Source organism: Gossypium hirsutum, chromosome D11 (genome assembly GCF_007990345.1).
Source record: "Gossypium hirsutum isolate 1008001.06 chromosome D11, Gossypium_hirsutum_v2.1, whole genome shotgun sequence".
NCBI lineage: Eukaryota > Viridiplantae > Streptophyta > Magnoliopsida > Malvales > Malvaceae > Gossypium > Gossypium hirsutum.
Genome location: NC_053447.1, coordinates 20,010,674 through 20,024,530, shown reverse-complemented (window position 1 = coordinate 20,024,530; position 13,857 = coordinate 20,010,674). Strand labels below are relative to the sequence as shown.

Here is a 13,857-nt window from a genome sequence, read left to right as displayed (position 1 = left end):
AAAAGTTAGAATCTTTCTAAGTTGAACTTTTTTTTTTTTTTGTGGAAACGTAGTCTTAAGGCTAACCTCACTAAAGCTTTCCTTTGATTGAGGAAACTAAGTGTAGAGGATCTTTGCTCTTTTTGCTTTAGTGCATGGTAAGAGATCTCTTACCTTTTTGGGGATTGCCCCATCAGAAAGCGCTTCCGAGAATATCTCCACACTATTGCCCAATCTAGCACCTTGGTTCCACCTAGCTAGGAGGATTGCCTCTCCACTAATCTCTCCTCAAAGATATGTATGAACAGGTTGAGACTACCATGAAATGCCTTGTTTGCTTTTTCCGTCTAGGAGATATGGTTGGTAAGAAATGCTCGTGTTTTTGGTGATTCCTATCCAGTAAAGACTTTTGAGGAAAGAATCTTTTCAACGACGGGGCAATTTGTTGTCATCTCCTCAACAGTTTAAAGAGTTCCCCTCCCTTTACCTTAGTGACCTGGAACCCCCCCTCCCTCCAAAGGGATTGGTACAAACTCAATATGAATGGGTCATCGCCGAGAAACCCAGGGAAGCGAGGGCAGGAGCCATTATACAAGACCGTAATGGGAATTGGGTTACAGGATCTTATAGACATATCCCAAGATCTACCAATGTGGAAGCAGAGTTGCGAGCCCTCAAAAACGGCCTTCAGTTGGCAATAATTTAAAATTAGATAATATTGAAATTGAAGCAAATGCCACCACCATTATCCATTTTATGACTAATGAACTAACTTCTAATCTCTTGTTATGCAGACGCACTAGCTGAGCTAGGGAGCATTTTTCAAATTACCTCTCCCTCGAATGTTTTAAATTTTCAGAATTTGCTAGTAGCTGATATGTAAGGAGGTGTTATGTATCAAATAATATTTTAATTTCGCATTTTATGAAATCTAATTTTCTTTCAACCAGAAAAAAAAAAAAAAACCTTAACTAAGTATCACCCATCACTTAAGTCCCAATTTTAAAAAAATACATGCTCATAATACATTTAAACCGAAGACACCAAAATCTCCCTTGTTTTTACTTTACCAATTCTATCAAAGTCATATTTAATTTTTATAAATACATAAAATTTTTCACCATATAATCTAGTTGTTTTTATTTATTTATTTATTTATTTATTTATTTTTTGGTGGTGGTGGTGGTTTGTTCTTGTTAGTTTATGCCGTGCTTAATTCCCCATGTAATTCCAATGCTCAAGCGGGAGGCCGGACGCTTTTGCCTATTCAAATTAAAACTTAATGTTGCTCTCGGTCCTTTCCGTTGCTGTGATAAAAGATGATCCAGCAGAACTAAATGAGATCAATATTATATACCAGGCCATACGATGCCAAAACCTCGATTAATTTTTCTATAATGAAAGTTTCAATTGCCCTAAACCCTAAGAAAAAAAAGATACATTCTGGGACAGGGAAAAGTTGTCAAAAGCACATATTAGAAGCAAACTGGAACTATTGGGATTTTGCAGTCCTATATACACTGAACCAAATGAAATGAAAATAACACACAAAGGCTTGGGACACACCCTACTTCAACCTCATTCTCTTCTTCGTATGTTTATTGGGTGAATGGTGATGCTCCTTTTCCTCTGATGCCTTTGGTTGTTGCATCTCTTTCGACTTTCTGCTGTTTACAAACTGAGAGAAAGATGGAATTGCAGGCAGCTTAGTTTGCATCTGCGGGGTTGAAGCCTTTACTGAAGTCTTCGATTCAATGTCGCCACAACGTTGTTCACCAATAACTTTATTTACTTCTTTTTTTCTCTCATCATGTAACATAGCTGACACTGTTCGAGGAGAGGGTTCTTCCTTCCTTGTGATATTCTCCAAAGGAGACGTGATACCAGTACCGATTTGATTTGTTATCTCAGCTGCAGAGCTTGTTGTAGATAGCCACCTCACCTTACTCGCCACTTGCGAGTAATAAAAAGATTTCCCACTCTTCCCATATTTCTTAAAGCACTCATTTTCAAGGATGGTAGATGATGCTTCAAAATCAACCCTGCATTGCAAGTATGATGATGATACATCATTTTCCATGTTTGTTTTCCCAACCCATTAAAGGAAAAATGCGCGTGAAAAAAGTACACATACTTCAAGTCACCAAGTCGCTGATGAGCCTGCTTCAGGGCATCTAACAATCTTTGCTTGCTTGATTCTCTCAGCGCTCCAGATATGGCATTTTTGTCAGGTTTATTGGCCTGTTCAGTACAAATAATGTTGTTGCTAATTTCAAAAACTACCATACACCAGAAATGGTCAAACATCTTGAAGAATCAAATTACTAATAGATCATGCTTTCTATGTCAAAGCAATTCAGCCTCATTCTGATTTGCATGGACAAGCCTCAATTGAAGACAATGAATACTTAAGAGTTTCATATTTCATGATTGACGAAGCAGCATTTAAGTTTCTATGCGAAACCATTATTGTTCATATGACTGGAGAATATGGGCACTAACTTGTTTATCGTGAGCTTTGTTCCGATAGTAGTTTTCTTCTGCACGCTGCAAGAGCTCGATCTTCTCATTTATCCCTGTTTTTTTTGAAAATTTGGATCTGGATATGCCCTTTGCAACCTCAAACCCATCTGGAAATTTAAACGATTAAACAAGTAAATTAATTAAAAAGTTCCATATTGCCTTCTGTTTCTTTATCCCTTCGTTAGAGGAAACCCAAACCCCTAAAGGAATGTTGACATTTAATACAAATTCACTTACCCTCCGAATCAGATATATCTTCCTCAGAGCCACTTGCCTCATCATTACGTTTCCAGAATTCTGAGAAATTTTCATTTTCAAAGGCATCCGTGGAGCTGAATTATAAAGACATGCATGGATAAACTCATAAGCACTGTACTACTGCCAGTTTACACATTTACTTGGAAGCTAGGTCATCAAAAAAGTCTTTATTCTCCATGCATTATGCCACTTTCAATCACCAAAGCTACTAACATTAGTCGCTCATATCACAAGCATTAAAAATTAGTTATATTAGAAAACACTGATGCATTGCACTCACTTAACTAAAACTACAAAGAATGAATTGTGGGATGATTGTTTAAATATGCTCAAGGAAAAAACAATCATGAGTAATTCAGTGTCCTTAAGATGGAGCAAAACTGCCTACAGATTGCTTGTACAGCCTTGGTTGATCATGTTTAAAGACTCTATGACTGCCAAATTTAAGGTGATGTAGAAAAACTTTTCAATAATTGATTGCAAGCATACTTAATATAATAAGGGAGAAAACATGTCATCCCTTTCACTAAAACAAGTTTAAAACCATACCTGCTCAAGATTTTTGAGAAACCATTTCTTTGGCGGACAGCAATTGCAGTTGTTAGCTCTTCCAGATACTTGGCCACAAGGTTTGGATGTTTGCAGGCATCGCATGATTTTTTACACAGTGATGCAGAAACCTTTTTAGCCAGGATACATAAGTAGTTTTGGATCAATGATGATCGGGTAAAAGCAGCCAACTACTGCATAAACAGAACATGCTTTACCACAAATTCCATTACCTCTTCTCCAAAGCTCTCAAGAATCTTCTTCCTACGGCATCCAGAACCCTCGCAATATTCAACCATCTGCATGTTTTATGCACTTCATGAAAAATGAGTAGCAAGGAGAGTTCACATTGTACCAACAGGACTTTTACTGACCAGATTAAAATCAGACGTGGACTTCTTTGACAATCCATGTTGTGAATCTGATGATTGCAATTTCTTGCTCTCAGCAATGCTAAGAATAAATTCCTGCCAAGTAGTCCAATAAACAGATCAATTCAAGATAAAAGCATGCAAAGCGAGAGCTATCATGATCACACGGTTTGAAATGGTGACCAACCATCCTTTTTCGATCATCCACTCCATAGTACAACAAGCTTCTAGAAGGCAACTGGTCACGACCAGCTCTACCCGACTCTTGATAGAAGGCTTCCATTGACTTCGGGATATTAAAATGGCAAACTATTCTAACATCCTTTCTGTCTATACCCTAGAAATATCGACCCCGAGATATTAGAGGCAAATGATATTCATCAGTTCCCACAATAGTCCAACAGTCAAAATTTTAAAGAGATGTCTTCATTGTTCAATGAAAAAAATTAGTAATATATTAGCTTACCATTCTGAAAGAAAACGACCATGTGAATAACCATGCGCATATAAGATCAGCCCCGAGCATAAACCAAAAAGAAAATAAGGAATTCATCACAATCCCAGGTAAGTTGCAGTGCAGGTAATTAGAAGTGAAAAAGAAAGGTACACTAACTTTAAGAATGCCTTCCTCTGAATATCTATTGCCAGTTTCTTGACATAGGATCTCTTGGTTACTAACTAAGTTCGTTATTATAGCTTAAACTATAAAAAAAAAAATGGACTTCATTACAATCTCAAGTAAGTTGCACTGCAGGTAATTAGAAGTGAAATAGAAAGGCATTCTAACTTTAAGAATGCCTCCCTCTGAGTATCCATTGCCAGTTTCTTGACATGAGTGTTCTTATTTACAACCTAAGTTCACTATTATTATTTAAACTATTCTATTCACATTGTTTCGTAGATAAACAGACTAGTACATCAAAGACGAAATATGTGATAGTTCACTTTTAATATAATCCAGTAGGAGAAGATCAGAGCAAGTTCAATATTAAGTAAACTTTTTGGTTAATCATACCCAAAAGCTACTGTGGCCACAACAACCTGTATCTTGGAACAAATCCAATCATCTAAGACAGAGCTCCGCAGTTTATTATTTAACCCTGCATGATAGGCTGAAAAAGAAATGTAAAAGTAAAACCTACCATATGATATAGGTCTACAATGAAGGTTGGGAATAAAGAAGCATCAGTTACCAGCACAGGAAATCCCATTTTTGGAAAGATGAGTGGACAAGTCATCACAAGTTGTCCGTTCAAGGCAGTAAACAATTGCACAGACATCTCCAGCAGATTTGAGCACATCACACAAGTCAGCATAAGCATCATCCATAAGATCTTTATATCGAACTGCACTTTTGGTAATCATCTTAGATGCACAATAATTAAATATGGTTCTCTATGTGAAGAGCAATAACAAGAAAACTCAAACCAAATCAAATATCAACATATACAACAAAAAAAACAAATTTTTGCAAGGAAAAATGTGAACTATATGCCTATTGCTTAGTACTTGTCACTAGCATCATCAGTACAAGCTTACTACTTACCTTCATAATATATATTTGGACGGTTGAAAGATGATTTAAGGACTAAAGGATTTTGCAAATTTAAGGAATCTATGACATCCTTCTGTACTCTGCAAAATGAAAAAGAAAAAGACCAAATTATTTAGTAAATTGGTTCTGGCAATGTACCTCATGAGAAAAATCTCCTAGACTATTGGAACATGATATTCTCCCTTATGAAAGCAAAAAGTATATTGCCACACTCACTTAGGAATAGCAGTGGCAGTCAAAGCCAATATTGGTACATCTTGTAGTTGGTTCCTCAAAGATGAAAGCTTGCGATAGCTAGGCCTACAAGAATACACCAGCAGAAACCTTCATGTAAGAGTTTTAGCAATAAAATAGTCCTCAAATGGGTGTATATGCAGAAAAAACATATGCATAGGTTATTACATATGAAAAGAACAAGAGTTAGATACACCTCGGCAAATAAAATTCGGTTCAAACATGAACACGTCAGACATAGGCTACATATGAAAAGTGAAAGCCTAAATTCAGGCTGAATACTAATTGTTGTCTTTTACAGTAATTTGGCATAGAACTAAAAGAACATACTCAAATTTCTTTCCTTTTGGTGGGAGTGATCACAAACCTGAAATTATGACCCCATGATGAGATGCAATGTGCCTGCAATTTTCACAAAAGAAGCAAAATTTTAGGCAAAGGCTTAAAGTCTTAAAACTTCTCGTCAAAAAAGCTGCAAATTTCCAGACTAAAGTCATTGGTCAATACTAGTTCATACAAATCACACCTCATCTACAGCAATGAGATTTAACAATCCTCTACCATGAATCTTTTTAAGCTTTGACATAAACCCTGAAGTGGCAATCAGCTCCGGTGTCACATAAAGCAAGCGAATAGATGGTTGTCCACGATCAAGATCTTCATGAATCTGATAATTAAAACAGAAACATAAAAAAGAATACAATTGTTAACATTAATGGGAGACAACATTAATGGCAAACAATACAAAGTGGTGCAAGTTTAGCACCCTAAAGTTGACTTTGAAAAAGTGGCATGGGATAATTTTTTTTTGGTCCTTGAGATAATGGGCTATTTATTGTTTGGTCCTTGAACCTCAACTATAAATAGGCCTTCTCATTTCTCATTTCAATCATCCCAACCAATCTTTCTCTCTTAGTTTTCTCTCTTCTCCCATTTGAGAATTCTTAAGGAATTCTATTTGTTTGTAATATTTTGGAGATAGTAAAGTTATCATCTGGTGTTAGTGCCCGAAGACGTAGGTATAATTTACCGAACCTCGTTAAAACTCTTGTGTTCTTTCTTGTCATATTTTTCTTTCAATATTTGAGGGTATAATAGTAGTATTTAATTGTGCTATTAAATTACTATAGAGGGATATTCTGTCTAAGGAAAGACTTGGCATTTAAGAGATCCATGTGATCCACCTCTCTTTCCTGGGAATTGAACTTTGTGTGATTTTTTAGTACAATAATTTACACGCTTCCGACCCTATTGGAACAACAAGTGGTATCAGAGCCGAAGGTTAATCGTAGTATGCTCTGTGGTTGCAGTTTAAACTGATCTTCCACATCAGAAAAGATTTCCTTAGGTATATTGAAAGATTATGGAGAAAACGGTCAGTGTAGGAGCTTCAACATCGTCCATGTGGACAAGACCGACAATTGCAAATGCAAGATTGGCCGTGGAGATCTTTGATGGCACTGGTCATTTTGGTATGTGGCAAAGTGAGGTTCTAGATGCCCTTTTTCGGCAGGGTCTAGACATTGCCATTGATGAAGAGAAACCAGATGATGTACAGGAGAAAGATTGGAAGGCGATCAATCGGTTGGCATGTGGCACAATTCGATCATGCCTTTCTCGAGAGCAGAGGTATGCTTTTTCAAAGGAGACTTCTGCAAATAAGTTGTGGGTGGCACTTGAAGAAAAATTTTTGAAGAAAAACAGTCAAAATAAGCTCCACTTGAAGAAAAGACTGTTTCGCTTCACATACGTCCCAAGTACCACAATGAATGATCACATCACCAAATTTAATCAGTTAGTCACTGATTTGCTGAATATGGATGAGACATTCAAAGATGAAGATTTGGCTTTGATGCTGTTGGGGTCACTTCCTGAGGAGTTTGAGTTCCTAGAAACTACTCTACTTCATGGCAGGAGTGATATATCTCTGAGCGAAGTCTGTGCGGCCTATACAGTTATGAACAGAGAAAGAAGGACAAACAGAAAAACTCAATCAGAGATACAGAAGCTTTAGTAGTCCGAGGTCGTTCATACACTCGGAAGAAAACTCAAAAGGGGAGATCAAAGTCAAAGTTCAGACTCGGGAAAGATGAATGTGCTTTTTGTCATGAGAAAGGCCACTGGAAGAAAAATTGTCCAAAGTTGAAGAATAAGGGAAAAGCTGCTGTAGATGCTTGTGTTGCAAAGCATGATACCAGTGACTCTGAACTATCACTGGTTGCATCATCATCGTCGTTCCATTCAGATGAGTGGATATTGGATTCGGGTTGTACCTATCATATGTCCCCTAACCGGGAGTGGTTCTCTGATTTAGTAGAACTAAATGGAGGAGTTGTTTATATGGGCAATGACAATGCCTGTAAAACTGTTGGGATAGGTTCAATCCAATTAAAGAATAAAGATTGATCAACCAGAGTTCTGACTGATGTTCGGTACGTGCCCAGTTTGAAGAAAAATCTCATCTCATTGGGAGCCCTGGAATCTAATGGTTCAGTTGTTACTATGAGAGATGGGGTTTTGAAAGTGACATCTGGCGCACTTGTGATATTGAAGGGCATCAGGAAAAATAACTTGTATTACTACCAAGGTAGTACAGTTATTGGAGCAGTCGCTGCAGCTTCCGGCAACAAAGAATTGGACTCAATACAGTTGTGACATATGAAATTGGGATATGCCAGCGAAAAATCCTTGCAAATTCTGGCAAAGCAAGGATTGTTGAAAGGTGCAAAGGCTTGCAAATTAAAATTTTGCGAGCATTGTGTTCTGGGAAAGCAAAAGAGAGTGAAATTCGGTACTGCTATCCATAATACAAAAGGTATTTTGGAATATGTTCACTCAGATGTGTGGGGGCCTTCCAAGACACCTTCATTGGGAGGAAAACACTACTTTGTTACTTTTGTTGATGACTTTTCCAGAAGAGTTTGGGTGTATACCATGAGAACTAAGGATGAAGTGCTTAGAGTTTTTCTTAAATGGAAAACTATGATCGAAAACCAGACTGGCAAGAAAATCAAGCGGCTTAGGACGGACAATGGAGGGGAATATAAAAGTGATCCGTTATTCGATGTGTGCCAAGAGTATGGTATTGTTCGACACTTCACAGTTAGGGATACACCACAGCAGAATGGATTGGCAGAGCGTATGAATCGAACATTGCTGGAGAAAGTTCGATGTATGTTGTCTAATGCTGGGTTGGGCAAGCAATTTTGGGCTGAGGCTGTGACATACGCTGGCCATCTTGTTAATCGTTTGCCATCATCTGCATTAGAAAGAAAAACTCTTATGGAGGTATGGTCTGGAAAACCGGCTACAGATTATGATTCCTTACATGTGTTTGGATCCACTGCATATTACCATGTGAAGGAGTCAAAGTTAGATCCGAGGGCAAAGAAAGCTCTCTTTATGGGAATCACTTCTGGAGTGAAGGGATTTCGTCTTTGGTGCTTAAGCACAAAAAAATGATCTGTAGCAGAGATGTTACCTTTAATGAATCTGCCACATTGAAAAAGGTAGCAGATAAAGATATTCAGACGAGCAATACTCCACAGCAGGTGGAGTGTACTCCAAAACAGGTGGAGTTTGAGCAGATGGGGATTTGCCCAGTTAATAAGTCTAATTCTCCAGCCACAATGGAGGAATTAGAGGTTGAAGAGGTTCTGACCCAAGAACCACTAAGTACACCAGAACCAGTTGCAGTTGTAAGGCCACGGAGAGAAATTCGTAAACCTGCTCGATTTACTGATATGGTGGCCTACGCCCTTCCCGTTGTTGATGATATTCCTATCACTTATCAAGAAGCAATGCAAAGCTTAGAAAGTGATAAATGTAAAAGCGCCATGGATGAAGAAATGCAGTCTCTCCGGAAGAACAATACTTGGGAGTTGGCGCAATTACCGAAAGGTAAAAGGGCAATCGGATGCAAGTGGGTATTCGCAAAGAAAGATGGATCTGCTAGCAAGAAGAATATTCGCTACAAGGCAAGATTGGTAGCTAAAGGCTACGCTCAGAAGGAGGGAATTGATTACAATGATGTATTTTCCTCTGTTGTGAAGCATTCCTCCATTAGAATTTTGTTGGCCTTGGTAACACAGTTGAATTTGGAGCTAGCTCAACTTGATGTTAAGACGGCTTTCTTGCATGGTGAGTTAGAAGAGGAGATCTATATGACTCAGCCAGAAGGATACACAGATGCTGGTGGTAGAAATTGGGTTTGTAAGCTTAACAAATCGCTATATGGATTGAAGCAATCCCCGAGACAGTGGTACAAGCAATTTGATAGCTTTATAAGAAGGCAGAAGTACACAAGAAGCAAATATGACAATTGTGTATATTTGCAGAAGCTACATGATGGATCTTTCATTTATCTACTCTTGTATGTTGATGATATGTTAATCGCTTCAAAGAGCCAAAATGAGATAGATAAGCTGAAGGCTCAGTTGAATCAAGAGTTCGAGATGAAAGATCTAGGTGAGGCCAAGAAGATTCTCGGCATGGAGATAAGTAGAGATAGACCGAGAGGCAAGCTCTGTTTAAATCAGAAGCAATATTTGAAAAAGGTATTACAATGTTTTGGTGTAAATGAAAACACAAAACATGTAAGTACCCCACTTGCTTCTCATTTGAAACTTAGTGCTCAATTATCTCCGAAGACTGAAGATGAAAGAGAATATATGGCGAAAGTCCCATATGCTAATGCAGTTGGGAGTTTGATGTATGCGATGGTGTGTACGAGGCCTGACATTTCACAAGCTGTTGGAGTTGTGAGCAGGTATATGCATGATTCTGGAAAAGGACATTGGCAAGCTGTGAAATGGATTCTACGGTATCTTCGAAAAACCGTAGATGTTGGTTTAATTTTTGAATAGGATAAAGCACTGGGTTAGTTTGTAGTTGGATATGTTGATTCCGACTTTGCTGGTGATTTAGATAAACGTCGTTCAACTACGGGGTATCTGTTTACTCTTGCGAAAACCCCAGTGAGTTGGAAGTCTACCTTACAGTCTACAGTAGCTGTGTTTACTATAGAGGCAGAATATATGGCAGTTACAGAAGCTGTTAAGGAGGCTATTTGGCTTAATGGATTGTTGAAAGACTTAGGAGTTGTTCAAAGTCACATAAGTTTATATTGTGACAGTCAGAGCGCTATTCATTTAGCGAAAAATCAAGTCTATCATTCAAGAACCAAGCATATCGACGTAAGATATCACTTTGTGCGGAAAGTCTTTGAAAAAGGAAAAATTCTACTTCAGAAGATTCCGACAGCAGATAATCCCGCAGATATGATGACCAAGGTGGTAACAACAATCAAGTTTAATCATTGTTTGAACTTGATTAACATCCTAAGAATTTGAGCACCTTCAGGTGTATGGCGCTCGAGAGTGCATTTGTAGGCACTACAAAAGATAGCTTTATCGAATTTGGGGAGTTGAAGGAAGTGTGTGAAGATGTAATTATCCTAATCAAATCTTCAAGGTGGAGATTGTTAACATTAATGGGAGACAACATTAATGGCAAACAATACAAAGTGGTGCAAGTTTAGCACCCTAAAGTTGACTTTGAAAAAGTGGCATGGGATAATTTTTTTTTGGTCCTTGAGATAATGGGCTATTTATTGTTTGGTCCTTGAACCTCGACTATAAATAGGCCTTCTCATTTCTCATTTCAATCATCCCAACTAATCTTTCTCTCTTAGTTTTCTCTCTTCTCCCATTTGAGAATTCTTAAGGAATTCTATTTGTTTGTAATATTTTGGAGATAGTAAAGTTATCATCTGGTGTTAGTACCCGAAGACGTAGGTATAATTTACCGAACCTCGTTAAAACTCTTTTGTTCTTTCTTGTCCTATTTTTCTTTCAATATTTGAGGGTATAATAGTAGTATTTAATTGTGCTATTAAATTACTATAGAAGGGATATTCTGTCTAAGGAAAGACTTGGTATTTAAGAGATCCATGTGATCCACCTCTCTCCTGGGAATTGAACTTTGTGTGATTTTTTAGTATAATAATTTACACGCTTCCGACCCTATTGGAACAACAACAATAACATGTTCATTTCAACCGATCTCATCCATTACAACAAATAAAACCAAAATTTGCTATTAAGGGCAAATAATAATAGCCCAAGGGCCACGATGGGACATATGGTTTCCTAGTAACAAATGAAGCTCAAGCTTAACAATCAGTGCCATAACTTAGATTACCTTATTCCTCAGCTGCGACGTTTGAGTTGAAGAGAGAAACTCAGCTGCAATTCCTTTCTCCTTCAATGCCATTACTTGGTTTTCCTAATTAGTAAATAAATTCCAAAAAAAAAATTTAAAATTTGTGGGAGAAAAAAAATTATTATACTAGAAGGAAGCTGCCATGCGATATACTTACCATCAAGGCTGCGGATTAAATTGGAGGAACAAATGTACAAGTTAAGTGCAATGTCCTTCCGGTTTAAAACCAGTGAATAGTTAAAAAAAAGGTTAAGAAATCTTTCAATGAGTAAAAGTTAAAAAATAAAATAAAATGGAAGAGATACATCCACCTATTAACGGAGAAATGACGAGCACAATTCCCGTTTTAGCCAAAGCAGGGATTTGGTAACACATTGATTTTCCTCCCCCAGTCGGCATTAGACAAAAACAATCTCTCCCTGAAATAAAAAGGAATGGGCTAAATTCAACAAAATTTTGAAAAAAAAAACGATCTTGATGAAAATTTTACGTTCAAAATATACCTGATAAAATGGCCTCAATGGCTTCCAACTGATTCCCTCTGAAATCAGGATGACCGAAATTCCATCTCAGGAGCTTAACTAAAGCTTCTCTTCCACATTTGCGTTGCTTGCCTTTGGCGCCAAGGTTTTGCACTGGCAACGGCGACTTCTTCATTGAATCCAATGTTGATCTGAATTCAAGCTTTGTTACAACCGGTAATCGACGATGAATACTATTATTGAAGAAAAATAAAATCGAAGGAATGGTGGAGTAGTTCTTCACCTGGAGTAGAAATCGGAGGCCTGCCCTCACTTTCTTTCTTTCGAAGAATCAAATATCAAAAGAAGTTTTGAGCTTTGAAACCCAACGATTTTAAGAGTTCAGAGCTTAACGGCAATCATAACCTGGATACTACTGGGTAGGAAGCCCATATCGTAGACTTGAAGGCCCAGGTCATTTCAATGAAAAAGGACGGCGAGCCGGTGACGGTGAAATTATTAAGGTAGCCTAAGATTTGATATTAGAATAGCAAGATTAAAATTATGGGTGACTACGATGATACAGTTTTAGCTCAATTGATATGAGTATTGTTATTAATATAGGAGGATGTAGGTTCGAGTAAGTTGAAGCCTCCTATTTCTATTTATGTGTTGAGAGAAATTAAGGATAATTCTAAATATAATCAAAATTTATAATGAGATTGTTTAAAAAACAAAATTATGGGTTAAATTCAAATGCAAATATAAGAGTGAGTGAGTGAAAAAACAAAACAGAGTTATTAAATTAAATTTATATAAATAATTTTTTTAATATTTAAAATAATTATTTAAATGATTCATTAAATTATAAAATTTATTTTGAAGTTTTAAATAATAAGTATTTGGAAAATTACCTAGCAATTGAATTTGAGTGTAATTGTTTATAATTACACATTGGTGGTATGTTTGGTAATCATTGTAATTGATAAGTCTCACCGAATTGGGTGTAATTAGAACACCCAAATACACATTCTAATTTTTAGAGGAGGGTGAGAATTTGAATAATTACATATGTATTTACACCCAAGCCCAATTTAAAAAATATATATATTTCTATACAAATTATAAAATTATATTATAAACATAACATGTATGAGTATTTTGGGATAGTTATGACAAAAAATTTCTTATATTATAAATCGTAAAAAATTATATTATAAAAATGATTTATGCATTTTATGTAAAAAAAAGTTATATCAGGTTATAAATGTTTTATAATATATTTTATAAAAATTTATAATCAAGTATGGACATAACTTATTTATACGTGGATGTTATATATTATAAAAATAATAGATTATTATAAAAAATTATTATAATTTTTTTATTATAACTTATTTATAAAAGTAACTTTTAAAAGTAATGATAAAAAATTATATTATTTATAAAAAGTATTATGAAAGTTTTGGATAATTTATTTTATAAATTATAAAGGTTAAGTATTATAAATTTTATATTATGTTGACTTAATTTACATATTATGAAAAAATCTTTCTGTACTAACAACATCATTTTAGTATAGCATTAAAAAAAAGAATTGTACTAGCATATTGTATATTTTATAACTTCAATCATAGGTGGAATTGAGATGATCCATATACTTTCAAGAGTTAGGGATGACAAAAAAAAAACCTCAAATCCGAGA

At 36.2% G+C, this 13,857-nt stretch overlaps 1 protein-coding gene across 2 annotated transcripts; it reads right to left on the bottom strand.

Annotated features, from left to right (window-relative positions):
• Positions 1-1,302: 1,302 nt before the first annotated feature.
• LOC107912858 (ATP-dependent DNA helicase Q-like 3) lies at positions 1,303-12,585 on the bottom strand. Of its 2 annotated transcripts, XM_016841211.2 has the most exons (20): positions 12,457-12,585; positions 12,195-12,364; positions 12,003-12,110; positions 11,849-11,856; positions 11,671-11,754; positions 5,996-6,136; positions 5,837-5,871; positions 5,452-5,535; positions 5,227-5,315; positions 4,874-5,026; positions 4,696-4,792; positions 4,147-4,150; positions 3,868-4,017; positions 3,684-3,776; positions 3,543-3,608; positions 3,310-3,440; positions 2,740-2,834; positions 2,482-2,609; positions 2,114-2,220; positions 1,303-2,021 (listed from the first exon to the last, which is right to left on the bottom strand). In XM_016841211.2, the coding sequence occupies exons 2-20, from the start codon at positions 12,346-12,348 to the stop codon at positions 1,547-1,549; spliced, it is 2,202 nt and encodes a 733-aa protein (XP_016696700.1). In that variant the 5' UTR covers positions 12,349-12,364; positions 12,457-12,585; the 3' UTR covers positions 1,303-1,546. The 2 variants fall into 2 exon arrangements, with proteins under 2 accessions (XP_016696700.1, XP_040962358.1); XM_041106424.1 differs by lacking the exons at positions 11,849-11,856; positions 12,195-12,364; positions 12,457-12,585 and having other exon boundaries at positions 12,003-12,111.
• Between the last annotated feature and the right edge of the window lie 1,272 nt (positions 12,586-13,857).